Source organism: Hemicordylus capensis, chromosome 1 (genome assembly GCF_027244095.1).
Source record: "Hemicordylus capensis ecotype Gifberg chromosome 1, rHemCap1.1.pri, whole genome shotgun sequence".
NCBI lineage: Eukaryota > Metazoa > Chordata > Lepidosauria > Squamata > Cordylidae > Hemicordylus > Hemicordylus capensis.
In genome coordinates, this window is record NC_069657.1 from 393,520,392 (window position 1) to 393,548,176 (window position 27,785).

Here is a 27,785-nt window from a genome sequence, read left to right on the forward strand (position 1 = left end):
CTTTTTACACCTTTTCTGCATGAGCAGCTGGACTTTAAGGTCCAGCTGCTCACCCAGCTGGACTTTAAGCTTGCTCCCTTGCGCGCTTTCTCGTGTGTTTTCTCTCTCTCTCTCTCTCTCTCTCTCTCTCTCTCTCTCAGATCTTTCTAAATTTGACTGAGTCGGCCCTGAGCCCACTAATGCCCAAGAGGGGGCTTTTTCTGTGTATTCCGTGCCAAGACAGATTCCAAAGAAATTTGCATAGCGAGAGTGGGCAGCAAATCCAGCATCTGCAAATGCAATCAGTGTCATACCAATCCCTGGCGTGGATTAATTCTCCTAGAGGAAACCAGAATACTCCCTTTCCCTGCACTTAAAAAACAAAATAAGAACAACAACAACAACAAAACCTCCTTGGGATGACAGGGTTGGCACGCTCAGTCTTACAGAGGCAGAATTTGCACATGTGCTCCCGTTGGCCAGGAAGAGGAGGAGTTGGGGGGGGGGGGGAGGCAGGGTGTACTGCTGCTAATGGTGGCAGCTGAAGTGACTGTGTGTAAGTGCACCACAAATGAACTGCTGGGTAGTGTGCAGGACCCACCTTGTGAACTGCCCAAGAGAACCTGGGAGCTGAGTTGGCAGAGGAGGTAGGGAGGGATCAGTTGTACTGCAGTCCTGTCCTCTGCCTCTTTTCCTCTTCTCCTGTCTCGGTTTCCTTTCTCCCCTCCTCTGCCCGCTTGGCTCCCCAGTTCTTCTGAGCAGCCAACAACCAGGGCAGTCTCCCGCTGGCCAATTCTACACACTACAGTTAGTGTGTACAAGCTGTCCAATTCTACAGCCCGTTTGCCATGCAGTTAAGTGCTGTGCGCTCCACATTCGCTTCAGCTACCATCATCATTGATTTTTTTTTGTTGGTTTACTCTTTTCTTTTTCTTTTTCTTTTTCCCCCCTTCTCCCCCCCCCCTTTTTGATACTCTCTTTGAATTAAAGCAGTGCAGAGATCTGTGGAGGTACAGGGAATAAGAATACTGTAGGATGAAGACAGGGACAGGTGAGGTGCGGAGAGTGCTGTGGAGCACAAAGGAAAACCAAGGGGTAGCAGAGATAGTGAGAGTGTTACAAGTGCAGGGAGAAAAGAGAATAGTTGATATATGGGTGTGCAGAAAAAAAGGTTAGGTGGAAGACAGTGGTGCAGAGAGAAAAAGGAGCAGCTGAGATATTATATGCAAAATGAAAAAGGCAGGCAAAAGATGTGGTGTAAAGAGAAATAGAATAGTAGGTGGAAGATAGAAGTGCAGAGAGGAAAGCGGGGAGATGAGATATGGGATCCAGAGAGAAACGGGAGAAAAGTTAGAGAGATTAGATGGGAATGTGGAGTGAGAAAGGGGTAGGCGAGAGATGGAGGTGTAATGCAGAGTGAGAAAGGAGTTGCTTAGAGTTGTGGGAGCAGGCAGAGAGCACTGCAGTGTGGAGAGAGAAGAGGGTTCATATAATATTCTTCCAGGTCTCTTCCTGTGCCCTCTACAAGAAAACATCACTTGCTAATCAGAACAGTACAGCAGCAATCACAACTGTTAGTGTTTTAAATTTAAAAATTGCCAGATATTGGCATCCAATCCTGGCAATGCTTGCAATTGGCTCTGCCTCCAGCACCGCCCACTATCCCTGGCTCTGCCCATCGCCTGCCCTGCTTAATGCCCCCACCCCCCACCGTTCCAGGAGCTACCAGTCACCACCTTTGCTGCTATATAATGTGTGAAACAACCCTGAGACTTTAAATAGATTGAAATGTACAACTTTAAGGCCACAGCCCTGGAACTTAGGGTGTCCAGGACCAGTGGAGACAAATTCAATGATAACACCCCATCATGTGGTGGTGGGGTGTGGGTGTGTGCTACTGATGTAAATGTGGAACATAAAGGTCTTCTTGGTGTGAATTCCCCTGATTGCATGGAGAGTTCCCATGCCAGCAGCAATGTCCAGTGCTGTTGGAAAGACAGTTTCATCATGAGCACACCTGCTCTTTGAGAAATGCTGCTCTTTGGCAGGTAAAGTTGATGGGAAACCTGTTACAAGGCCTGTTTGGTGGTAGCTCCGACCTCTGGAATCACCTCACTTCAGAGATGCTTCCTAGCCTGCTGGCATTGTTCTACAAGCAATGGAAGGCATTCCTAATCAGGCAGGCATTGGAAGAGATTCTTACCCTTTTCTGATTTTCGTATATTTTTATAAGTTCTTTGTATTCCTGGTATATAATCTTCAGGTTATTGGTTAAATCCTAATAACTAACTTTGAAGGCAAGTAGAAGGCAAAGGTTCAATTGTTAATGACGATTAACTGCCTAGTTGGTGTTCTTTATTCCCTTGTAGGTTCTCTGTGAACTCTTTCACTCCTCTCCTCAAAGAAACAATCTCCCAATGTCTGGAAATATTTCGGGGTTTATAAGAAGACTTTTTTTGCAGTTGATGCTAGAGGATGAAAAAGTGACCATGTTTCTTCAATCGCCTTGTCCAGTAAGTTGTCCCCCTGCCCACCCCCACTCCTGGCCTTCTCCAGGGCTAGAAAAAGTTGTTTTACCTACACATTTAATTCTAGGCCAGGATTAGATAGTATTTCCACCTAGGCTAGAGCTCTAAATATTTTTCCCCCCTGATGAAGCAGTGATGTGCTACTTGGAAATACATCAAATAAACTACTGCTTTACAATAGAATGCTGATAATTCCCATAAATGAAAATTAACCTTGAGAAGATACTTTCCCTTCAGTTTACTCTGTTGTGTTACTTGTGTTTTTGTCCATGTTTTGATTAGCAATTCCATGTTGCAGTTTTTGAATAGAAAATTAACAGGAAGTGATTGAAAATGTTGCTACTGTGTGTGTTCAGGCACACATGAGGAATAATCTAGAGCAGGGTTTCCCAACCTCTGGTACTCCAGATTCTGCCAAAAAAACCAACTCCCATCATTCCCAGCCACAATAAATTGTAGCTGGGGGTAATGGGAATTGTAATTCAGCAACATCTGCAGTACTTCAGGTTGGGAAACTCTGGCCTTAGAGGCTTGTCTGTAAAAGAGACAACAGGTTGTCAACCTTTGTGGCAGAGTTTCTCAATCTAATTGTAGTGATAAGTGCACAAAACATTGAGGGGGAAATGGGTAAAATAGTGGTGTTCTAGTAGATAAATTTCTGAGATGGGCAGAAGGGCAGTAAATACCAAGCTCAGGAGTCCCTCTTGAATAGCTCCTCTCATAAAAAGAAATGCATGGAGAGTGGGGAGTGTTCTCTTCATTTGGTCAGGCTTTCAAATTTCTGAAGGAAACCTTCCCCTTTATAGCTTCCTTGATTTTACTTGTTAGCTGTGCTGGCATTCTTCTGGACTTGGTGGTATCTTTCCTCCTTTTTGGTATACATTCTTTGCAGAATTAAAGCTCAGATATCATTACCTGGGAGAGGGCTTTCTTCAGCATGATCTCCACTGCACATTAAGGTCATCAAGAGAAGTCCATCTCTGGCTCCTGCCAGCACAACTCAGAATTAGTCCTTCTCTTTAGTTGCTCCTGTAGGGGGAATATGGCAGTTCAGTCCCCAAACAGCAAAGCAAAACCAGTTTGGTGAGAAAGCAGCAAAGCAAGAGATCTTGAGACAGTTCTTTAGTATTGAAGAACTACAAGGATTTATTTAAAGAAAAGGTTACAAACTAATGTGAAAAGGCCTGCAGCTTAATTTCAGCTGGAGCTCATGGCTGAGCTCCAGAGAGAGACCAAAACAAACAGCCATCTCTGGAGAGACAAAATGGAGATTAGCACTGGAAGAACAGAGGAGCGGAGTCCTGCATTTTTATCCATGACCCTAAAACACACACACCAGTGGTCACTATGAGACATTGCAGCTGAGAGCTGATGCTGCCAGGGTCCTAGCTCCAGCAACTCCTTAGCTGTGGATTGTGCTTCCTATAGATAACCAAGGCTTAGGATCTTTACTAGCCTTTAAAAGAGTCCTAAAGGCACATCTTTTTAGCCTGGCCTCCAATGATTTTTAAATGGTTCTTAATGGTTTTAATTTTTAATTGTTTTTAATGAGTTATTTTGTGTTTATCTGTGTTTATTTCTGTGAACCTCCTAAAGCCATCTGGGTTAGGTGGTATATTAGGTAAATAGCACTGCACTGGCCACAGAGGCATGTTTTCTGGAGCTGCAGACAGTCATTCCTGTTTTCAACTCTAAGGGCCTTGGACCTTGCTGAAGATCCCAGACTTTGCTACAGAATACAGTACATTATCCTCATCTAGAACGAATGCATTTCACAGCTTGGAAGCTGAGCAATAATGGCTGAATTAGGAGAAGGTCCTTTCCACACTGTTGTTTTCCAGGAGGAAATTGATTAATAAGGGCTTTGGGACTACTTGGAAGAACCTTTTGACCTGGTCTGCAAGAAAGGGAAAGGTTCCTGAAAAACATAACTTGCCTATAGCACTAGAGTTTTTACAGGAGGCTCTTTTCAAGGGATTGAACAACAACACCCTGAAGTGGCAAGTGGTGGTTCTGCACTGTATTTGGGGTTGCAAGTCTTAAGTCGAGCCTGTCTTCTCATAGATAGACACACAAAATATTTCCTCAGAGGAGTCGTACTGCTTAACCCTCCAGTGGTTCATCAATTCCCGAACTGGAATCTTAATTGGCTTTGTTAGGTCTGCCCTTTGAGCCTATAGCTACAGTGTCTCTGGCGGAACTCATACTATTGCATTGGCCAGCTCGGTTAGAGAATTGGGGGCCTTGTCATTCGGATCTGAGTTGAGTACCTTCTACCTAGACAAGTTAGTTTGGGCCAGAATTGTTCTGGTTCCTTTCTAGGGTTTCTGCATTTCTAAGCCTGTTCTGAGGAATTGTTGGGCCCCTCCTAGAGGAGTTAAGTTGTTTAACTCTGTCTTGTAAGTAGGAGGGTATCTCAAAGGATATTTTCTGCCCTCCCTATCTTCCTCTAGATCAAGAATTTACAATTAGTATCAATCAATATCTTTATTGTGGCCAGCAACTAGTCTTTGATACATAAAACTTGAAACAAATTAAAATCAAGATAACTAATAGAAGGGGGTCAGTTCTTGCTTGACTTGATGATGAATTCTACAAGTAACAATGCAAAACCAAGCAACCTTATATGTTATTTCAGTGTCCTGATCAGACAATAGCCAGGAAATATAAAATGCATCAGACCGATCAGGTAACTTTTCAATTATTGGGGTTATTAATTCTCTCTAGAATCCAAATACATTTGACATTATGGGAACATATGGTCAATGGATTCAACGACTTCAGCACCACCCTTATGGGCACTTGCATTCTTCATAGGGAATTCTGGCATATCTTCTCTCCAAAACTGCTGAGGGAAGTACATCAAATCTTGCAAGCACAAATGCTCTCCTATGAAATTGAATTGTAAGAAACGTAAAATAATTTTCCAGTTTATGTCACACTGATCCTGATACCATTTCTTACTATCCTCTGAAATCCTAGCAATGTTATTTTATTTATTTATCTATTTATTTATTTTTATCTTATTTTTATACCACCCTTCCAAACATGGCTCAGGGCGGTTTACATTTAAAAAAACACAATAAAATCAATTAACAATTAAAATAGAAAACAAATTAAAAGCAGATTAAAATTACAATTAATACTAGATAACATTAAAACTAAATATCACTAAAAGAGATTTTGCCTATCTATGTCCTGTAGCCATTTTACTGTGATCTTTAGCATCTCCAGCTCTTCTTTAGCTTGAAGTAATGAGCTCATTCCCATCCCAATAATATTATATTCCTTAACCACCTTGTTCTTCCATGATGAATTAAATTGATCTTTTGAAACTAGAGCTGCCAGCCCAACCGGCTGCAATCTCAATCTGAGCCAATAATTACAGAGAATGATCATCAATTTGGGTCTTGGTTTTACATAAGCCTGTCTAACCATAGAAGGGGGTACCCCGTTTACCTGCAGAATTCCCCTAATGGGTTTTGTTTGGACCACTTATATTGTGCTGAAGCTTCCATTAAAACAAAGTTGTGCACCATTTAACATTTGTGAGATGACCTTGTACTCAAAAAAGTTTAAGGACTGCTGGAACAAACCACCCACCATTAGCATGATAATATTTCTGAATTACCAATGCACTCCTAGATACAGATTGTTTCAGGCACTCCTTGAACCCTTTCTCACGAGCAGTGAGAAGGGCTTGAGGGTGGGCTGCGGGGGATATGGGTTAAACCTACCTTTCCCGCAGACTATCGATTCACTGTTGCTGGGCACGCTCCCAGACGATTCCCCACTGGCCCAGGAAGTGGGGAAGGCCGGGGGCTGGGATGAGTCATCTCGGCCCCCAGAGTGCCCCTAATGCACTGTGCAAGTGCAAGGTTCATCATGGGGATCCTCCCTCCCCTCCCTGAGGTCTCTGCAGTCTGACACTTGATAGGAAAAACTAAGTTAGGAGAGTGCTCTCCTAACCTCGTTTGAAAAGGAAGTTCGTTCAGCGGGTTTGCCACCATGGTGCTGCCGGGATTGGCCTGAGCCCAGCAGTTCACATGAACGTTCAAAACCAAGTTGGGCATCCTTAGCCTGGTTTTGCATGCATGTGTGAATAGCCTCCTTCTGTGTACACCAACTGCCCGAAGCTTGCAATACTGTTCCCAGATACTTGAACGCCTTTACTTGTTCAATCACTTCACTGTTTAAGCACCATCTTCTCATTGGGGGTTTCTTTCCAAAAACCATTATTTTCTTTTGTTTTTATTTCTTAACTGTAAACCCTTCTTAGCACTATACTTAGGACAATAAGTAAAAATTCCCATTTTAAAATCAGCTTAAAAGAAAAGAAAAGAGGAAAACCTTCATGGACACTTTTGTTTATCTACCTCTATTACATTGGTTTCTCTTTTTTATGCAGTAACAAAGGATATGAATGGTACCTTATTTTCCCTAGCTCAGACCCAAATTAGGGGGGGTGGGCATTAAAATACCCAGGGTCATTCCCCCCCTCTCTGCCATGTGCACTCTCTGACTCTCACAATGTTTCCAGAGAGCTCCAGAAGAATCCACTCTGCTCTGACTGTGATGGAAAGCCCTTCCTCAGAGTTGGCAGTTTACAGTGAGGGGCCAGCATGGAATATTGACATGTCAATAAGCATATCTATGTATTTAATTCTCCTGGGTGCACCTTAGAATGTGCGTCCTAGCGCCCAGCTGATTGGCTGGGCATTGGAGGCACCTGATTGGCTGAGGTGTACCCAGGAGGATTGGTCACCACGGCGGTGGCGGGCCCGGCCGTGGAGGTAAGGCTCGGGGGGGGGGAGAAAGTGGTGGGGCAGAAGTGGCGGTGGGGAGGAGAGGTGACTGGGCCCGGCACGGGCAGGCCATGGTCAGGAAGCAGAGACTGGGGCAGAAGGGGGGGGGGTAACCGCCGACCCCAAAGAGTGCGTAGTTGGCTAGTTTGTTTTACTGTTTGTTAGCTCATTGCAACTTTATTCTGTAAATTCTGGGGATCTACAAATTGTGCTTGCATGAATTCCTGTCCTGTAGCTTTTTCTAGGCTTGTAGCCAAGTAGGAGGCTTGAAGTTGTTGTATGTAGTCCCTTGGTGAAGAGCACAAGCTTAAATGCCTTGATATTTTTTATTAATTATGTTTTATGAACCTATCTACTTTACTTTCTCTGGCTCAGTTTTTGGTGCTGCCCTTTTGCTTTTCCTAGGCTTGATGTTGAGCCTACTAGATAATTCCAGGAGTGTTTGGGATATTAAGCTTAGCTAATTGTTTGTTACTAGTGTAATTAGTACTAATGTAATCAAATTACTAACTAATTACTAGTTAAGTAATTAACTTAATTACTTAATAAGTTACTCATGTAATTAGTAACTAGTGACTAATTAATTAGTAACTATTGACTAATATAATTAATGTAACTAATTACATTAGTAATCAATTTCCATTTTAAATAATTGCCCTGACTGTCTCCCATGGCCACTGGGTGGTAAGTCCCAAAGTCATAAGCTTATTATGGAGAGCCATAATAAATGGGATATAAATGTAGTAGTAGTAGTAGTAGTAGTAGTAGTAGTAGTAGTAATAATTGTAGTATTTTGAAACGTATATTACTTATTGCACTTTTATGTTTAAATGCTTAAAATAAATTAACTTTCTTCCCTGTCTTCTAGTTGTACAAAGGTAGAATTAACGCTACCAGCCATGTAATTCAGCATCCAATGTATGGGGCAGGACACAAGTTCCGCACTCTCCTCTTGCCCGTCTCAACAACATTGGCAGAAGTTCTTGATCGCGTGTCAGGCAAGTTCCATATTATTCTTTATGCTTAACTCCTGAAATATCTAGTTGTTTGTTCTTTGGCACTCCAAAAAGGAGTTGAGCAGGAGTCGCACCCTTTCATATTTTTACGTATGTGGACTTTGCCAGGTACATGAAATAGAATGTTGAGGGCTGGTACACTCTGTTTACATATCAAGCTGGCTTCAAACAGTATTCTTTCAAGCATATCTTCTCCCCCCCATGCTGTTATGGCAATTTGTACAGTCTATCTTCTGGATTTTATAGGGTATATGCAGACTTAATACTTGACCTTGGTTTATTTTCCTTACCCATTATGACATATTTATACCTGAACACCTAAACTATGGATAAGGATTAGCTGCTATTTGGGATATGAGGGTTTCTAACCATGGTTTACATTAACTATGGTTAATCTGTACCCCTTAAAAAGCAAACTTTAATAACCTTAAGTAATCCATAAAAACAACCAACTGGGTGAATTGGTTTGACTGTGACACCAACAGCAAAGAAAAAGAAAAATCAACCCTTAAGTGTTTTTCTTTTGGCAATATAGGAATACAACAGCAGCAAAGACATTAGGGTCAATAGTACTTCATATTGTTGACCATATTAACAGTTGCATAACAATATTGGGCTCTAACTGACCCTTTGTTCTTTAAGCATAAAATACATTTTAAAATTCACAGAAATAAAACAATGTAATTATTATGAACTGGCTGGGTTCAGAATCTTTGCCTAGATGTGTGGCTCCTTCGACAAACATATAAAAGGGGTCAGTTGAAGATTCTTAATTGAAATGTGCAGTGTGTCTGGTCACCTGCTGAGATCTGTGGAGCTGGCTGCAAAGCGCTTTGCCAATGGTCAGTTAGCAAATAAATGGAGGGTTCAAATGACCCCAAAAATTGACGAGTAAGTACTGTTCTACATGAACTCTGTAAATAGCTTTGATGGGAAAAAGCGGTTTTGATGGTTTATACAAGGGAGTTTCTGAAATGCTAAAAATACAAATTGTATTTCAGGTTTGCAAAAGAGGTGTGTTTGTTTGTTTACTCTTGGAGTGTTATTGATCCCCAAAAGTTTTTATAGTGATATTTTGTACACATGCTAAGTGTACCCTAGGTGCATGGTACCTAATAGGGTATGTGCACTGGTTGGACACTAGGTCTGCATTGCATTAAAAATGATTTATTTATTTATTTATTGTAATGTTTCTGTCAAAGTATTGTGTTTTCATACCAAATAAACATGACTTACCAGAAGTCTGAATACTTATGAACACCAAGACATTGCTGAAAACAGTCACATGTAGATATATGACAGGGAGAATAGAGCCCTGATTTTTAACTGCCAGCAGTAATTTGGAAACTGCCACAGTGGTGGTATTCCCATCACTCTCTGACAGTACTTGAAGGAAGTGGTTTTTGTGGGCAGGGCCGGATTTGTAGCACCATGTAAAGTCACTATATTGCCAACCCTGAATTATAGTCCTGTGCAGACGTTAGTTTTGTATGGGATTGCACCAGTCCACCTCGTCTCCTCCAAAGTGAGGAGAAATAGAAATGAATAAATGAATGAAAGTGTGTACACCCTACCCTATTTGCCTTTTTACAATGCATACAGAGGGGCCTGTGCCCACAGATTCTGATGCTCGTAGGCCCTGTCTGTATGATCTGTATACCTCAATTTGTAGTACACAAACAGCACAGATCAAGCCTGCACTAGGACTAGTCACATGCAGGTTTTAGTGCAGATATAATGTTCTATGCGTGAAGGTCTGGCAGAGACAGGGACTGCCAGGGCAATCCTGATCTCCTGCTGCCCACATGGATTGCACATGCGCACAGAGCTAGTGTGTTAGCATAAAATACTTGAAACCATGTGGATAACTAATGGGTGTTGCTTTTCAGGTGAATGATGGTTCAGATAATCGTGATTTTGTTTAACATTGCTTTACATAAAGTAATATTTTGTTCTACAGATACCCCAAGTATAACTGCAAAATTAATTAGTGAACAAAAAGAAGACAAGGAAAAAAAGAACTATGAAGAAAAAGAAAAAGTTAAAGCAGAAAATGGGTTTCAGGACAATTACAGTGTTGTTGTTGCCTCTGGTATGTGTTTTACATTCTTACGGAATACAGTGGAGTGACAGGGAGCAGAGAGCTAATGGTACACCAGGATGAGATCATTGTGGTTGACTCACAGCAACAAGAAGCTGAATTGGACTGGTCCAATAGGTTCAAAGTTACTTCAAAATTGTAATCTTTGTCATCTCAGTGCCCTTGTGCTCATTGTCCAGAACCGTGGATGATGGGGGGGAGCATGAAGCCAATGACATTGCGATTAAATTTGCATAAGAACTGTAACAAATTTAAATAAGATGCTGGTCATAACACTTACCATTGCAGAGTGCTACATAGCCCAGTATCACCTTTCAAGGTCTTAAGCCACGCACCATCCTGCACATGCATTGTCCTCACATCAGTGATATATGGCTCAGACGACATGGGTTGGCTTGCAAATGCTCCATATATTGGGGCTGTCACAGGATTTAGAGGCTCTTTAAAGATGACACTATGTATGCTATGTAAAACAATGCATGGGTAAGTGCTTTTTCATGTACCCTGTATCTTTAGTCAAGCACCCTTTTTGTTCTTAGAATATTATTTCATTTTCTGTAATAGGCTTGAAGTCTCAGTCAAAAAGAGCGGTGTCATCTACACCTCCTCGTCCACCCTCAAGACGTGGTAGGGTGATGGCAGATAAAGTAGGTGGCTCCTCCACAGGAAGTGACGCTTCCAGCAAAACTATTAGTGTTCCTGTTTTTCACCTGTACCATAAACTACTACCAGGTAATGTCTGGATTTTCCAGTAAAGCATGCTTGGTTGATGTGCTGAATATCCTGAGTAAATAAAATGCTGGGTGGTTATGTGAATCTGTCCATTCACCCACTCTCCATTGTGGTTTGAAAGGTCATTGACTGACCTATTCCCCTACAAATCAGCAACATAAACACCTCTGGCTTGATGAATTCATGAGGCCATTGTGTTGAATTGTGGATTCTGTGTGGATGAATAATTATGCTTGTATCAAATTTACTTTGGCAGGTTGTTGGTATAGCATACACCTATTATCTAGTAATATAGTTTGATTTGGATCGTGATCCGTTGGGTCCATATGGATCGGTATGGGTTCTGCACCTGCGTGGAACACTTCAGGATTCATTCGTTAGCTCTTCGTGGTGCAGGTTGTTGGTGTAGCATGCACCTACCATCTAGCAACGTAGCTTGTTATGTAATACAAATATGTTAAAAAATTATTGGAGAATTCTGAGGATTAAGTCTCAAGTATGCTTAAGGCTCAGAGTTGGCTATAAAAAGTTTATATTGAAAAGTTTGAAATGACAGGAAAATTCAGTTCAGGAAATGGCAGGAAGTGTCAAAGCTATATCAAACCATGATTTGTGTTAACTGTAGTATAAAGCCCTAAACCGGTTAATATTCTTTAGGCCAGCCACTGCCACCTGAGATGACCCTTGCCCAGCTCTTGACTCTGCTATATGACCGCAAACTCCCTCAAGGATACCGCTCTATAGACTTGGCAGTTAAACTTGGTTCCAAAGTTATCTCAGACCCAAGTCTTTCCAAAACAGACTCGTTTAAGCGTCTCCACACTGAAAAAGGTAAATGCACAACTGTCTTGGGATGTTCCAGTTTTATTATGCTATTTCCATTGTTTACTTTTTTTGGCCTGGTTAGGGTTTTTAAGTCTTGGTTATAGATACAAAGTGAGAATGCACTTGATTTATTTATGAAAATGTCAAAACTGCTAAGTGTCAATATTATAGTATAACTTTGCAACTCAGTGTTTGAGATTTTAATACTTGAAAATCAAATGAATGATCAAACAAAGAAAGTAGGAGCATTGATTTTAAAGCCGTGTGTTCATTTTGTCACTTTTCACTTTGGACAAATTGAAAGCAACGCTTCAAACCAGTGTCCCTACTGTAATGTGTAGTACTGTACACATTAACTGTAATGTTAGTACCAGGGTGGATTGGATTTAATTCAAATTGATTTAAATCACTAGTCAGTAAGACTAGCATTAAATCATGTTTTTTTACATAAAGACTTATTCTTGCTGGTATAATATTAATATTTACAATATTTACAACCAGATGAAGGTTTCATTTTTGGTCCTCTTCTGGATAGAAAAATTGCCCAAATAATCTTACAGAAAACTCTGGAAGAGCATGACATTGTGAATGGATTAATGGAATTCATTTACCAAAAAATTTAAACATTGCCTATATACAGGCTCATGCTACATAATTAAAAATTAATCCGTGTTTCGTGATGAATACCTTTGGACTATAATGTATCTTAAATAGAAAACTATCTTTAGAGAGATTCTTTCCTCCAAAAAGCATTTTATTTAAAAAATCTGATTTAAATTTAAAAATCAATTTTTTTAAAAAAAAAATTTAAATCATTAATTTTTATCCACCTTGGTTAGTACTATCAGTGCTTCGTTAATACGTTTTGGCCAGTTTCAGCACTGTATAAGGGTTTGGGTTGCTTAAAAATGAACATTTTAGTAGGGATCTGCGAATTGATTCAGGTTCAATCGATTTGTACCTGAATCTGGCTGATTCAGGTGATTGAAGACAGTACAAATCACCCCTGTGGTCCATTGACTAGATTTGGGTACAGATCAAATCGTGCCAGATTCGAATTGAGATTCGGATTCCTCCTATTAATTTCCCCCGTTTCCCCAGCTTTCATTTTTAAAAAAAGCTAAGTTCTAACCCTTGTAGAAGTGGAGTTATGGAGCAAAATGTGTGGTTGCCATTGCCATTTTCCAAGTGTTTGGATTCCTTGGTGTATAGTAACTTTTTCTCAATGAATCCCTTTAAGGATTCATTACACACCTTCATTTCTTCTATTCATTTTGACTGTCTTTGGACAGCGTCAACTGCCATGTGCCAACTACACCACCCACCCACCCACAAGGCAGTGGGGTACTACTCAGTTTACATTCTAGGGATTTTTTAGAAGTGTTTAGACTCTGATGTCTAATATCCTTTCCTCATATTAAATCCCTATGAGGATTCATTACACACCAAAGAGTCTAAACACCTCAAAAATTCCTAAAATATAAACTGGGCACCCAGTGGCTTGCGGGTTAGAGGGTAGTTGGCACATTGGAATGCCACTAATTTCCCACCCCCACCCACAAAGCAGTGGAGTCAAAATGAACAGAATCTAAACACTTCAAATATTTCTACAAAATAAACTGAGTACCCAGTGTGTCCGTTGACAGTTGGTACTGTCCAATGACTGTCAAAATGAACAGAAAAAATGGAGTATAATGAATCCTCATAGGGATTCATTATGAGAAAAAGTAAACAAGCTAAGTCAGGCTAAAACCACAATGAGAATTAAGTTTCAAATTAAAAGTTATTTTAAAAGCTAAAAATTGAGAATTATAAAAAATAAAGAACCTGCCAGATATATTTTTTGATTTGATTTGATTTGTATACCGCCCTTCCAAAATGGCTCAGGGCAGTTTACAATTTATAACCAAAGATGGAGCATTAAAAAGCCTCTTTTAAAAGATGTGTTTTAGTTGTTTTTTAAAAACACTGAAGGGAGGGAGTATGGTGAAGCTCTTCAAGGAGGTCATTCCAAAGTCTTGGGGTCACAACCAAAATGACCCCGTCTCTAGTTCCCGCTAACCAGATCTCTGTTAGTGGCAGGGCCATGAGCAGGGCCTGTGATGATGAACGGAGGGCCCTGGTAGGTTCATATGGGCGAATGCAGTCCGACAGGTACCCCAGCCCCAAGCCTTGTAGAACTTCAAAGGTCAAAACCATCACCTTGAATCTAGCCCAGAAGCGGACTGGTAACCAATGAATCTGCCGCAGGATGGGTGTGACACTTGTGAAATGACTTGAGCCCACAGGCATCCTTGCAGCAGTCTTTCTGGACCAGCTGAAGCTTCCAAACTGTCTTCAAGGGTAGCCCCATATAGAGCACATTGCAGTAGTCCAATCTGGATTTTACCAAAACATGAGCGACTGAGGTCAGGTCCAACTTCTCCAAGTAGAGTCGCAGCTGGCGTCCCAACCGTAGCTGGTAAAAGAATTTCTGCACACTGCCACTTCCTGCACCTCCAAGGACAGCGTTGGGTACAGAAGCATCCCCAAGTTGCAGACTTTGTCTTTCAGAGGGAGTGACTCAATCCAAGACAAGATTTGCCTCATTACTCAGATGATCAGTCCAACCCAGAGCATTTCTGTCTTATCTGGATTATGTTTCACCTTGTTTGCCCCCATCCAGTCCAGAACATTCTCCAGTCCCTGGTTCAGAGCATCTACTACCTCCCTGGTGCCTGCTAACTTAAAAGATAGGTAGAGCATATTGTTGGTACCGCAGCCCATACCCACAGATGACCTCTCCCAGAGGTTTCATGTAAATGTTAAACGGCATGAGGACTGAATAGATCCCTGTGGCACTCCATAGGCCACAGGTCAAGGGGTGGAGCAGCCATCCTCCAGCACCACTTTCTGAGTACAACCCTCCAGGTAGGAGCGGAGCCACTGTTTAACCGTCCCCCCAAGTTCCAACCCAAAGAGACGTCCCAGAAGGATACCATGGATCTCATTATATCAGATTACTACAGCTTGTGTTTAACCCTTTGAAATGATCTGGTTACCCCAGAGCATCTGGTTTGTGTAAGCAAGGTCTAAGAAAGCCTATCTAATTATTTCACTGAAAATTTTGTGGGAATTTAAAAAATCTCTGTGTGTGCAGAGCATGCCGATTTATTGGGGCCTTGCACGGAAGATGAAGCAGTCACACCAGGTGAGGAGTGCATGGATGCAGCGCTGGATGAATCCTTTCTTGAAGTTTGCCCCATTCAGTCACCACTGCAAGTTTTTGCTGGAATGGGTGGATTGGCCCTCATCGCAGAAAGGCTTCCTATGCTTTACCCAGATGTAATTCAACAAGTAAGTCAAAAGGTTTATCTATCTATAGCTGCCAGCCCTAAGTTACCTATTTTGGAAATGAATGGGAATTAAATGTTTGGCTGGATTATGCCCTGTATGTATGTATGTATGTATTTTCTGTTCAGAGTTTTGTGTCTTCCCATAATTCTTAAAAAGCACTGGCATATTCTGCTTTTGAGTTATTAAGAGTTATGTAGCTCAAACCTCCGTTTAAAGATGCCAGTGAATTTGAGAGCTTTGCTTGAATGGACATATTAATGCCCTAGGCAGGAGTTCCCAACCTTGGGTCACCAGATGATGTTAGACTACCATCATCCCGAACCTGGATAGCAAAAGGGTGGGGGTGATGGGAGCTGTAGTCCAACATCATCTAGGGACCTAAGAAGGCTGGCAATTGCAGCATTAGGATACTGAGACCTTGAGGGCTGTTTATACAGTATTGTTTGTATAAGCAAAGTTACAGATCTGTATCGAGATCCGCCAAGATCCATAAGAATGGGTAATGCACCTGCACAGGACCCTCGCAGTAGAATACTACAGCTTGTTGAGGTGACTGAGCCCCACCCCCACGCCTACGGCATGCTATTTAAAGGCGGGCCAGGTGCCATGTTCTTCAGTTCTTTTCTGTCCACTTTTGCATTTACAGGTGAAACTCGGAAAATTAGAATATCGTGCAAAAGTCCATTAATTTCAGTAATGCAAATTAAAAGGTGAAACTGATATATGAGACAGACACATTACATGCAAAGGGAGATAAGTCAAGCCTTAATTTGTTATAATTGTGATGATCATGGCGTACAGCTCATGAAAACCCCAAATCCACAATCTCAGAAAATTAGAATATTACATGGAACCAAGAAGACAAGGATTGAAGAATAGAACAATATCGGACCTCTGAAAAGTATACAGTGTACTGTGCTTGATTGGCCAGCAAACTCGCCTGACCTGACCCCATAGAGAATCTATGGGGCATTGCCAAGAGAAGGATGAGAGACATGAGACCAAACAATGCAGAATTGCTGAAGGCCGCTAATGAAGCATCCTGGTCTTCCATAATACCTCATCAGTGCCACAGGCTGATAGTATCCATGCCACGCCGCATTGAGGCAGTGATTGCTGCAAAAGGGGCCCAAACCAAGTACTGAATACATATGCATGCTTATACTTTTCAGAGGTCCGATATTGTTCTATTCTTCAATCCTTGTCTTCTTGGTTCCATGTAATATTCTAATTTTCTGAGATTGTGTATTTGGGGTTTTCATGAGTTGTACGCCATGATCATCACAATTATAACAAATTAAGGTTTGACTTATCTCGCTTTGCATGTAATGCGTCTGTCTCATATATCAGTTTCACCTTTTAATTTGCATTACTGAGATTAGCAATAGCAATAGCACTGGATATTTTGAGAAGAAAGATTTATTCCACCTCGTGCCTATCCATCAAGATAGCAAACTATTCGGTGTGCACGGCAAAATACACCCATGCCTTATGGGAAGATGTACAAAATGCCCTGGAGGTCCTCTCCCTGAAAGAATTTTAAAAGCACTTCCAACAAATATTAGATAAATCAGCAGCACTTACACGCCAGCAATTGAGCATTGCCAAGCACCTGACCGAGTCCAAGTCGCGCTCCTTGGCAACCACAATCTCCCTATGGAGACATGCCTGGCTTTGCTCCACCAACCTGCAGGGTGATATGAAAGAGAGAATTGAGGGCTCACCTTTCGATGGTATGGGCCTTTTCAGCTAGGACATTGACTTAGATGAAAAAATCTTGACCGCCAAAACTTTCACCACGCCAGCGTCTACCTCTTCCTACGGCTCCAAATAATGTCCCTTTCCCAAACAAAAGTCCACATTCAGACAACAGGAGTGCCGTGACTTTAGGAAACAATACCAACCTTATCATATATGCCCTTTTCACGGCAAGGGGCTATCTAATCAATCCCAACGTATGAAGCAGACTGAAGCTCAGAAATATCTTTGAGGTTCAGACCCACTCACTGTCACCGCTAGACTCCTCTCCTTTCCCACCACCGGGGACCTCAACATCTTGGCAAGGGAAGGACAACACCAGTTTCACGAACTCTGTTCTCCTGCCAGCATCCAAGATCAAGCTGGCACGTCATGCCCCTGCATGGCACCACATAACAATGGACCGATGGGTCCTGAAGATCATATCTTCAGGCTACGCCATAGATTTCAGAACAACCCCAAGATTTACAGGGATAAGGTTCAATCAGCCCTCCCAAGCATTACCGGAAGAAGTGAAGGAGCTATTAGCCAAAGGGGCTATTGCCCCAGTACAGTCGGTGCACAAATGGGAGGGGTTTTACTCCCATTACTTCCTAATCCCAAAGAGGGATGGTGGCATATGGCTGATCATGGATTGATGCCACCTGAACAAATTTGTCCATGTGCAAAAATTTTGCATAATAGAATTACAAGAGATCTTACCTCCTCTGTATCAGGAGACCTGGATCTCAAAGACGCATATTTCCACATTGGCATCAAGACAAAACAGAAAATATCTCAGGTTCACAGTAGGAATCTAAGTGTACCAATACACAGTCTTACCCTTCGGGCTCAGCCCCGCCCCAGGGTATTTACAAAAAGTATGGCTGCAGTGGTAGCCTACCTGCGGACCCAGAGTATATTGGTCTATCCATACCTGGTTGACGGGTTCCTGACTTCCAAAGACAGGGGGAAGAGTTACGTTCTCAGACGAAGTACATTTTATCTGTCCTCTAAGACTTGGGGATCCAAGTCAATTGGGGAAAAATCAAAACTGGAGCCAGTTCATATTATCAACTACATTGGAGTAGTCCTAGACATGGAAGCCAGGAAGGCGTACTTACCTCGGGAACACTTCCGGTGCATGAGAGACCTGGTTATCCTTTCCCAGCAGCATCCATCTCAACTGGCCCGACTCATTCAAAGACTCCTAGGACTTATGGCATCCTGCAACATAGTGGTGTGATATGCCCTGTTAAAGATGAGCAAGTTGCAACTTTGGCCTCTGTCGGTCTTTCACCCGAATGTGGATCGACAAGGCCTACGTCTAGTGCTCCCACATCAAATTCTGCACCCGCTTACTTGGTGGTCATCAGGCAAAAATCTGCTGGAAGGGGTTCCTTTTCAAATGACGACCCCGTCTATCTGGTTAACAATGGATGCCTCTCTGCTAGGCTGGGGCCCCCACTGCAGAGCACATCAGATTAAGGGCAAGTGGACCAACAAACACAATTACACATCAGTTTCCTGGAGTTACTGGCTGTCTTCAAAGCAATGAAAGCCTTCCTACGACTTCTGTAGAGGAAAGTTGTACAAGTGCATTTAGACAATACCACTGCCCTGGCCTACATCTACTGTCAGGGAGGGAAAGTGTCTCAAAGTCTTTGTGTACTCAGCCTACAATGGTGGCATTGATGCATTTGGCATCGTCTATCCAATGGCCATCCACATGAAGGGTCCTAGACAACATCCTGGCAGATGACTTAAGTCAAGTTTTCCCACAACAACAACAGCACAAATGGGAAATCAAGACAGGATACGTTATACCTCTCCTCATGAGTTGACTATAGATCTCTTTGCCACCTTAGAGAACACAAAGTGCACTTGTTTCTGCTTCAGGGCAGGTCACAACCCACAATCACTCGGGGACTCCTTCCAGCTGGATTGGCAGCAGGGGATCCCTTATATGTTTTCTCTGTGACTGCTGATCAGCTGAGTGGTTGCTCGCCTTCTGACTGTCCCAGCATCAGGTATCCTGGTGACTCCATGGTGGCCAAGACTGCCATCGTTTCCACTGGTACTCAAACTGTCAGGGAACCAGTATCAAATTAGATCTTCTAACACTAGACAAGGACAGCATACTGCATCTAGACGTTCTCACACTCTTAACAGCATAGCGAATCGGCTTTTGAGTAAGGTCCTTCTTAACCAAAGGAAGTCTTCTACCCAATGTATTTACAGGGGCAAATGGCTCTGTTCCAAATTCTACTCAAGGAGGCATGGTTTTCAACCTGACCAGGTCACATTCAGGAGTGTGTTCCTCTCCTGATTGATCTAAAAACTTAAGGGTTGGCTAATGTGTCTCTAGAGGTGCATCTAGCAGTGCTATCTTCACAACATCCAGGCTGTGATGGGAAGACACTTTTCCCCCACCCAGATAGTACAGCTTTCCTAAAAGGCCTCATGAATTTGTATCCACCCATTCACACACCGGTTGAACCATGGAGCATATCCTTGGTCCTTTCAGCTTTAACCGAGACCCCATTTGAACCTATGGGTTCTGCCGTTATTAAGTTAGTGACTTTGAGAACTGCATTCTTGCTTACCATAACTACCGCTAAACGTGTTCGTGAATTGACAGCATTGCGTATTGATTCACCATACACCAGAATCTACCTCAAAAGAGTGCTAATGTGTATGGATCCAGATTTTTTCCCCAAGGTGGTGTCCAACTTCCACCTAAACCAGGACATTGTTTTCTCTACGTTCTTCAAAGATCCATCTATGCCTTTAGAATGTGCAATGCACTCCTTGGATGCGCAGAGGGTGCTTTTATATTACCTGGATTGCACCAAGGATTTCAGATCCACCAAGCATCTGTTTGTAGCATACAGGAGCTCTGTGATAGGTTTCTGCATATCCAAAGGACGTACAGATGGCTAGTTGAGCTTATCCTACTAGCCTACAAGACACAGAACATTCAACCATCTGAAGCAATCAAGACCCACTCTACCCATGTCTACGCTTCATCAGCTGCACGCCTATGGGGGTAACCTTCATGGACATCTGTAAAGCAGCAACTTGGTCCGTGGGGTTAGCTTTTGTCAAGCATTACACCATAGACATGCACTCTGTTGCTGAGGCAAGCTTCAGGAGAAGCATTTTGAAGCAGGTGTTACAATAGCTACTACTGCATCCTCTTCCTTAGGGAGCAAGCTAAATGCCCATTCTTATGGATCTCAACGGATCTTGATCCAGATAAACAGGTTGCTCACCTATAACTATTGATCTGGTAGAGATCCATTGACATCCATAAGACCTTCCCGGACCACCCCTTTGCAGTAGTACTATGCTACATGCATACTGAGTGTGCATGCTATTCTTCTTCTGAAGAACATGGCACCTGGGCCGCCTTTAAACAGCACACTGTAGACGTGGGGAAGGGGCTCGGTCTCCTCGACGAGCTGCAGCATTCTCCTGCGAGGGTCCTGTGCAGGTGCATTACCCATTCTTATGGATGTCAATGGATCTCTACCAGATATTAAGTTACAAGTGAGCAACCTGGATTTTTTAAATAAATACTTCAGTTCTAAAATGAGAGCTTTGCTAAAGAGTGGTAATCTCATCCACTGGTTTAAAAGCTCTTCTTTATCATCTCAGATGTATTGGAAACTAGTTGTGGATAGATGTGTCGAAACTAGTTTTGTCTAATTTCAGATCAGTAGTAAACGAAAAGTACCTTGTTTTTCTTAAGTGTCCCAGCACTGACTAGAACATAAGAACAGCCCTGCTTGATCGGGCCCAAGGCCTATCTATTCCAGCATCCTGTTTCACACAGTGGCCCACCAGATGCCTCTGGGGAGTCCACAGACAAGAGCTGAGGGCATGCCCTCTCTCCTGCTGTTATTCTTCTTCAAATGGTATTGAGCGGCATCGTGCCTCTGAGGCTGGAGGTGGCCCACAGCCACCAGACTAGTAGCCATTGATAGACAAATTCATGGAGGACAGGTCTAAGCCCCTTTTAAAGCCATCCAAGTTGGTAGCCATCACTACATCCCAGGGCTGCGCTTGATGTTATCCAGAATGAGCTTCTCCAAAGATAGCTGATCATATAGACAAGCTCTTAAAAGTGGTTTCCAGACACTGTGAAGCTGAAAAATTCACAGGTCAGTCAGTTCAGTGCTAAGAGTAATTTGGAAGACCTTTAAAACTGGAATTTTGAGGTCCACAAAGAATTCCAATTAGAGTTGGGTCATCAGTGTTTGAAGACCATGGACTCCCAAATGGCATCTGATTAATGCAGTTTGGTTCAATAGTTTTAGTCTCATTCAATGAAGAGAAACAGAGGTAAGTAGATATGTATATGAAGACTCCCTGAAGATGAAGAAATCAGTCAGTCCTTGGCAGTTCACAGGAAGGCTGCCTCCTTGAAAGAAGAATGTCTTGTGTCTCAGTAATTCTTTAAAATGGGAACTCTGAGATAACACAGCTATCTTGTAGTGTGAAAATGTTGTGTAGTGGGATACTTCACTGTGCACTCAGTAAGACGTGTGTGTGTGTGTGTGTGTGTGTGTGTGTGTGTGTGTGTGTTTAATTGTGAGCACATTCAGACATTGATAGTGATGCTTGACCTTTTTCCTCAGGGGCACTCTGTACACTTAAACCCTAAAAACCTCTGCTGCTCTTATCCTTGGGGAAAAAATGATCAAAAGCAACAAGAAAGAATGTTCCTTAAACAAAATAGCATTTAAGACAAACAAACCAATAACAAGTTCCCTTATTCTAGGAGGGAGGAAACAGGAGCAGAAATCAATAGAAGGGCAAGAAGCTGAACTCTTTGGCATTGCAGATGAACACAGGGAAGGGAAAACATGACACAAGGCTTCTATTTGAAAGGCAGCACAAGACTCTCTCCAGCAAGGAGAAAGGGGACATACCCGACTTATTATCATTATTATCATTATTATTATTATTTCAATTTCTATACCGCCCTTCCAAAAATAGCTCAGGGTGGTTTACAAAGAGAAATAGTAATAAGATGGCTCCCTGTCCCCAAAGGGCTCACATTCTAAAACGAATCATAAGATAGACACCAGCAACAGTCACTGGAAGTACTGTGCTGGGGTGGATAGGGCCAGTTACTCTCACCCTGCTAAATAAAGAGAATCACCACAGTAAAATGTGCCTCTTTGCCCAGTTAGCAGGGATATACACACATAGATAATGTAACAGGAGAAAAGGCGCACAAAGGGAAGCATACAAGGACATACTTCAAGTATTCTTGACTGTACTCAGACATCACTTCCTCATTAGTAGTCTTTTCCTAATACCACCATTCCATCCTTGCATTCCTAATTTCAGACTCCTTTCCCCCATTCCATATATTGACAGCTTTCATCCCAATATGAGAGTTTAGGTCATGAGAAAGCATGCTTTAGATGTATTCAGACAAGTGAATACCCAAGACAGAGTGCAAAGACATGAGATCCACTTGGTGAGGTAGATACTTGCAGCTATATACTGATATCAGCAACTGCTTATATTCTCGATGTATATTTAATCACTTGAATCAGAATTGATTGTCTGGATATGGAGTGAGTTTGGATTGACTGGCTGGCTGCAGACTTTTTTATTTAAACATCTTTCAAAGGTCTACAAGTCATTCTTCTGTTCTGCCAAGCTTTCACTTATGTAGAACTCTTCACAGGAAAAAGGCTGATATCTCGATTTCTCCCTACTTGTCACTGTGTTGTGATCCAGACCCTGGGTGAAGGCCTTTAAAAGAAATAATTCTAGGACTGTCATATTGCTGAAATCCTAATGCAAGGCAATTTTATTCTATTTAGAAATTCATTTAAAGCCCATCATAGGTTTTTTAAATAAATAAAAAAGGTTAACAAAAATGTATTTTGCTCCACAGTATTTTAAGTAATTTTAGAATTTATATATCGCCAATCTAATAGAAAATATAAGTTTCAAACTACTATGTTGGATTATCTATAATTCTAACGCAATTGCTACTGGAACATCTTTACTACTTTTAGGCACTTGCTGTGATTTAGTAGCAAAGTATAATAGTTGTCACATGTGTTCTTAGAAAATAATATATTATTCTTCAGGCATTTCAGCATATGACAACCTTTGTTATAATCTGCATAGGGCTGTATGTATTAATCTGGGATCGCTTGGGAAATCTCTTGGCATTTAACCCATTAATAATAATTCATTTTTAAGAATTTGCATTTAATAATACAGTAACTACTTAGTGACATTATTTGCAACAAAAAGTACTCTAAATTCCTTCATCAGAAGACGGTATTAAGCATATTTTTTTCTTTCTGAAGGTGAGTGCTCCAGTGGTTACATCCACCACCCAGGAGAAGCAGAAGGACAGTGATCAGTTTGAATGGGTTACCATTGAACAATCGGGAGAACTGGTTTATGAAGCCCCAGAAACAATTGCTGCAGAACCTCCACCAATCAAATCAACAGTCCAAACTATGTCTCCCATACCTGCTCATTCTTTGGCTGCTTTTGGATTATTTCTTCGCCTCCCAGGCTATGCTGAGGTGCTACTTAAAGAGAGGAAACATGCCCAGTGTCTCCTTAGATTGGTGTTGGGAGTTACAGATGATGGTGAAGGAAGTATGTACTGTAACTACTAAGTATATTTGGGGACTACTGCTAAACATTTCTCTTGAGTGTGCAAGTTTACAAGTATTTGAAAGGAGATAGAACTGGCTTTTGTGAAATTCAAGTTCTGACTTTGAAGCCAAGTATAAGTCAAAACAAATCCTTAGGTTTCTTCCTTCATTGCATAGAATAAAAAAATTGGCAAGGACTTTATTTTAATTTTAATTTTTGAATATTGTTTGTTTCCAGTTGAACCTTGATCAAGAGCAATAACCTTTCAGTTCAGTTTCACTGGTTGACTGCCATTGTATATAAACTAGACTTGATGGCCTTGCAAAGACTAAATATCTATGCATTGGCTTTTTTCTTCATCTGAGGGCTATTTTTACTCTTGTCTGGATCCATCCAAGTTTAGGCAGGTTGTAACAGATAGGAAAGGGCAAAATAATCCTAATTGGCACCTTGATCCTCTGCTTTTGCTTCCCTCTCCCTAGGTTTGTGTTGCAACTTTTCTTATGTTATGCACAGGGTGGGAGACAATATGGGCCAAGGTTTCCAGAAAGTTTCAGTTGGATGTCCCTCTAATTGGTGTACATAAGCATACTGGATTAAGATTAAAATATTTCCCTACTTCTTGACCACTGTCATTCTGCTTATTGCTAACTCCTTCTTTCATACAGTGTGAGAATGTTAATGCTTGCAAAATTCCAATCTATCTCTGAATAATGTTTAAATTTTAACTACTGGAAGATGGTAACGTTTTTCTACTTCTTTTTTTACTGAGAGTGACGTGATGTATGAATATGGGTCTGTAAGAACAATGTTTAAATACTTTTTTTCCTTTGCATAGTAATATTGCTCTCCATATTGCCATGTGTTAGGTGTGCATATTTGACAATTGAATGTTCCTGTTAGATTACAAACAGAACAAAAGTTATTGTATTTTATCAAATGACCATGTTACCTAGTTTATACAGGAAAACCTCATTAATTGCAGGATCACTATCTGCAGTTTCACGTATCCGCATCGGGTAATAGTGGGAAGGGGTTAAAAAAGGATTTGATCTGTGTTTCTGCAGGTTGGGGGTGGCCGGAAATGACCTCGGAGGTAATTTCCGGCCTCAGTTTTGACATAGGGAGACATTTTATGGCTCAGGTGTGTGTGTGTTTTTAATGGCAAAAAATATTTTATTTTATTTTATTTTATTTTATTTATTTATTTAATTTTTATACCGCCTAATATAGAAATCTTTAGGCGGTGTGTGGATTAAAACATAATGTAAAATATAAAACATTTAAAATTCATAAAACAGATAAAAATTACAATACATAAAAATTTAAAAAGAATTGTGATTTTTGGCCAATTGTCAACTCTTGGGGTCATTGCTTGACTGTTGGGGATCCGTGGAGCACAGTGGGGACTCCCTCTTGCATTTCTAGGGCCTTTTAATCCCCCTTTTTAAAACCAGGCCAAAAAATAGCTATTTTTGGCTGAATTTTGATAACTGGGGGGCATTCCTGGACTGCTGGGGACCTGTGGAACACATTGGATGACCACCCTCACATTTCTAGGGCCCTTTAGCCCCTTTTTAAAAAGAAAAATGTCCCCCCAAATGGCAATTTTTGACCGATTTTCCTCTCCTGGAACCTAACCCCCGCGATCAGTATTCATGTTTTCTATATCTGCGGTAGTGGCGGAGAATGGAACCCCTGTGACTACTGAGGTTTTCCTGTAAAGGGCTTTATTTATTTTTAAAGTTCCTCATCATCGCCACCATTCCCATTTTTTCGGAGAATTTCAAACCTGTCTTAGAATATTTGTTGTGTGTTATCTGCTTTCATTTGCTCAAACAGATTCAGGAATGGTTGATACCAGAGATGTGATAAGGTTGATCTGATCTAGTCTGTTTTATACTTGAAAGTTTTACTCCCAAGTCTCTCAAAAGTGTGTAAAATGCAGGTTCAAAAACAGGGCTGCTCAACTTCGGTCCTCCTGCAGATGTTGGCCTACCATCCCCATAATCCCTGGCTATTTGCCACTGTGGCTGGGGATTGTCGGAGTTGTAGTCCAAAAACAACTGGAGGGGCCTAAGTTGAGCAGGCCTGTTCAAAAACATGCATAGTAATGCCTTGTAACCTTTCACTAAATTGAGCCCATCTGTCTAACCAGTCATACTCAGGTAGTCTGTTGCAGAAACACCCTCTAAAAGTTTAGCATATGTTAACCAGATGATGATCCTGTGGCAAGGAGAGAGAGAGAGAGAGACTGAATCATACCATGGTGCATCCAGGACAAGGAATATTTGTTGAAACCCAGAAGACCCAAGTTTCAGTGTTTGTCAAATAGCAAATGTTTAATTTAGCATGGTTAATGAATGAACTTCCCATACCCTGTATCACTTTTAAGCATACTAATGTGTTGAATCTAATCCATAATGGAAGTATAACATCAACTTCTTTTTCTGCCCCTTCTGCGGTCCCTGCGGTCACTCTACACTTTATAGGTCTATAATAAGGAGAAGTAGTGTTATTTTTAAAAAACCTAATAAAATATCTAAAATATTAGAAGATTAATTCAGTAAGCAATCATGTTGTGACACAAATGTTTAACTCCTATTTTCTCTCCATCCAGGTCATATTCTTCAGTCTCCTTCAGCTAATGTGCTTCCAACCCTTCCATTTCACGTGTTGCGCAGCTTGTTCAGCATCACACCTTTGACTACTGATGATGGAGTACTTCTTAGGCGGATGGCACTGGAAATTGGGGCAATACATCTTATCCTTGCCTGTTTGTCTGCTCTTAGCCACCATGCTCCAAGAGTTCCCAATTCCAATTCCAACCAGACAGAGGTCAGTTTTAGCATTGATTGATTAATTTAGAAATATAGTTTCAAAATGTAAAGCTGCTATTATTATTTTTTTTTTAATAAGCCACCTTTCCCCCTTACCTCCCATCGTAAAGCTTCCTGTATCCAATTTTCTGAACTGATATACTGGTATGTTTGTTTTCATAGACATGTTACCTTCTAAAACAAGCTTTAGCGAATGGCTTATATATGGATTTGTATGCTTCTAGCTTAATATATAGATGATTTGTGCTCATATGCACTTAAATCTCATTGGTCTTGGTTGAAACATAAGCATCTCAATTTTGTAATGTACTTAGATGTGCAAGGTTACTGTGATAGACTTCAAAGCTTTGCCCATTATTTAAAATAACACTTTTTTTGTTTAATGGCCCAGAAGAGTCACATAGCATAGAAAAGATGATACAGCAATAGCTTTTCACAGCAGTGTTCTCACTAGAGGATTATTTTACCAAATGAAGCTGTCAACAGGAAGCATTCTCAGCAGGTTCTTTGAACCTTATCACAACTCTCATTGTATCTCTTGTCACCGTATACAATGCTTAAGTCATCTACCATGTCCTGAAGTGCCCATCCCAGATTCTTTAAATCTCTCTAATGAAGGTTCTTTGTCCAGTCCAAAGAGAGAAATCTGTGTGGCCACCATTTTTGCAGGTGATGCTTGCACAGGCAGTGTGTGCTTTGTAGCGAGCACAGTAGCTTGGAATTTGTTGACCAGATGCCAGCTTTGGCTATTCTCCAGAAAACAGTAATCAGTCCAAGAAAGTTTATTCCAAGGAGTTGCAGTCAGTATTCTCTATGCAACATGTGTGCTGTGAATACATAGTGGAGCAGTTCAGACATCACAAACTTGATCCTCAGCAATGTGCCATGGATTTGCAGCTAACCAGACAACATACTTGCTAATACAGGTGGCCCTCATCATCCGTGGTCCTGTGTATCAGCTGTTGGGCTATGGAGACCCAATCTCATAATTTGTGGATACGAAAGACTTAAATTTAGCCTATCTGCAACATGACACAAGGTCATTCCAAGGTCATTTCCAGCCACCATTTTGCTAAAAGAAGCCATTTTTTGGCTCTCAGTTGAATTTCATGGAAAATAATCATATATCCGCATTTGGGGGTGGAGCATTTCTGGACAGCTGGACACCTGCTGGGCATGGCATGGTACTCTAACTTACGTCTCCTTTTAAAAACTTTTTTTTAACCTTCAGGAACCTAGCC

General features: G+C 41.4%; 1 protein-coding gene across 6 annotated transcripts in view; it reads left to right on the forward strand.

Annotated features, from left to right (window-relative positions):
- BIRC6 (baculoviral IAP repeat containing 6) overlaps positions 1-27,785 on the forward strand; it is a 311,771-nt gene that overhangs the window by 198,048 nt on the left and 85,938 nt on the right. For all 6 annotated transcript variants that reach the window (XM_053303734.1, XM_053303742.1, XM_053303763.1 and 3 more), the window contains exons 56-63: positions 2,349-2,492; positions 8,181-8,310; positions 10,289-10,420; positions 10,994-11,161; positions 11,819-11,992; positions 15,126-15,322; positions 23,404-23,704; positions 26,325-26,542. In XM_053303734.1, coding sequence (XP_053159709.1) covers positions 2,349-2,492; positions 8,181-8,310; positions 10,289-10,420; positions 10,994-11,161; positions 11,819-11,992; positions 15,126-15,322; positions 23,404-23,704; positions 26,325-26,542 — 1,464 coding nt within the window. The remainder of the gene's footprint in view (positions 1-2,348; positions 2,493-8,180; positions 8,311-10,288; positions 10,421-10,993; positions 11,162-11,818; positions 11,993-15,125; positions 15,323-23,403; positions 23,705-26,324; positions 26,543-27,785) is intronic.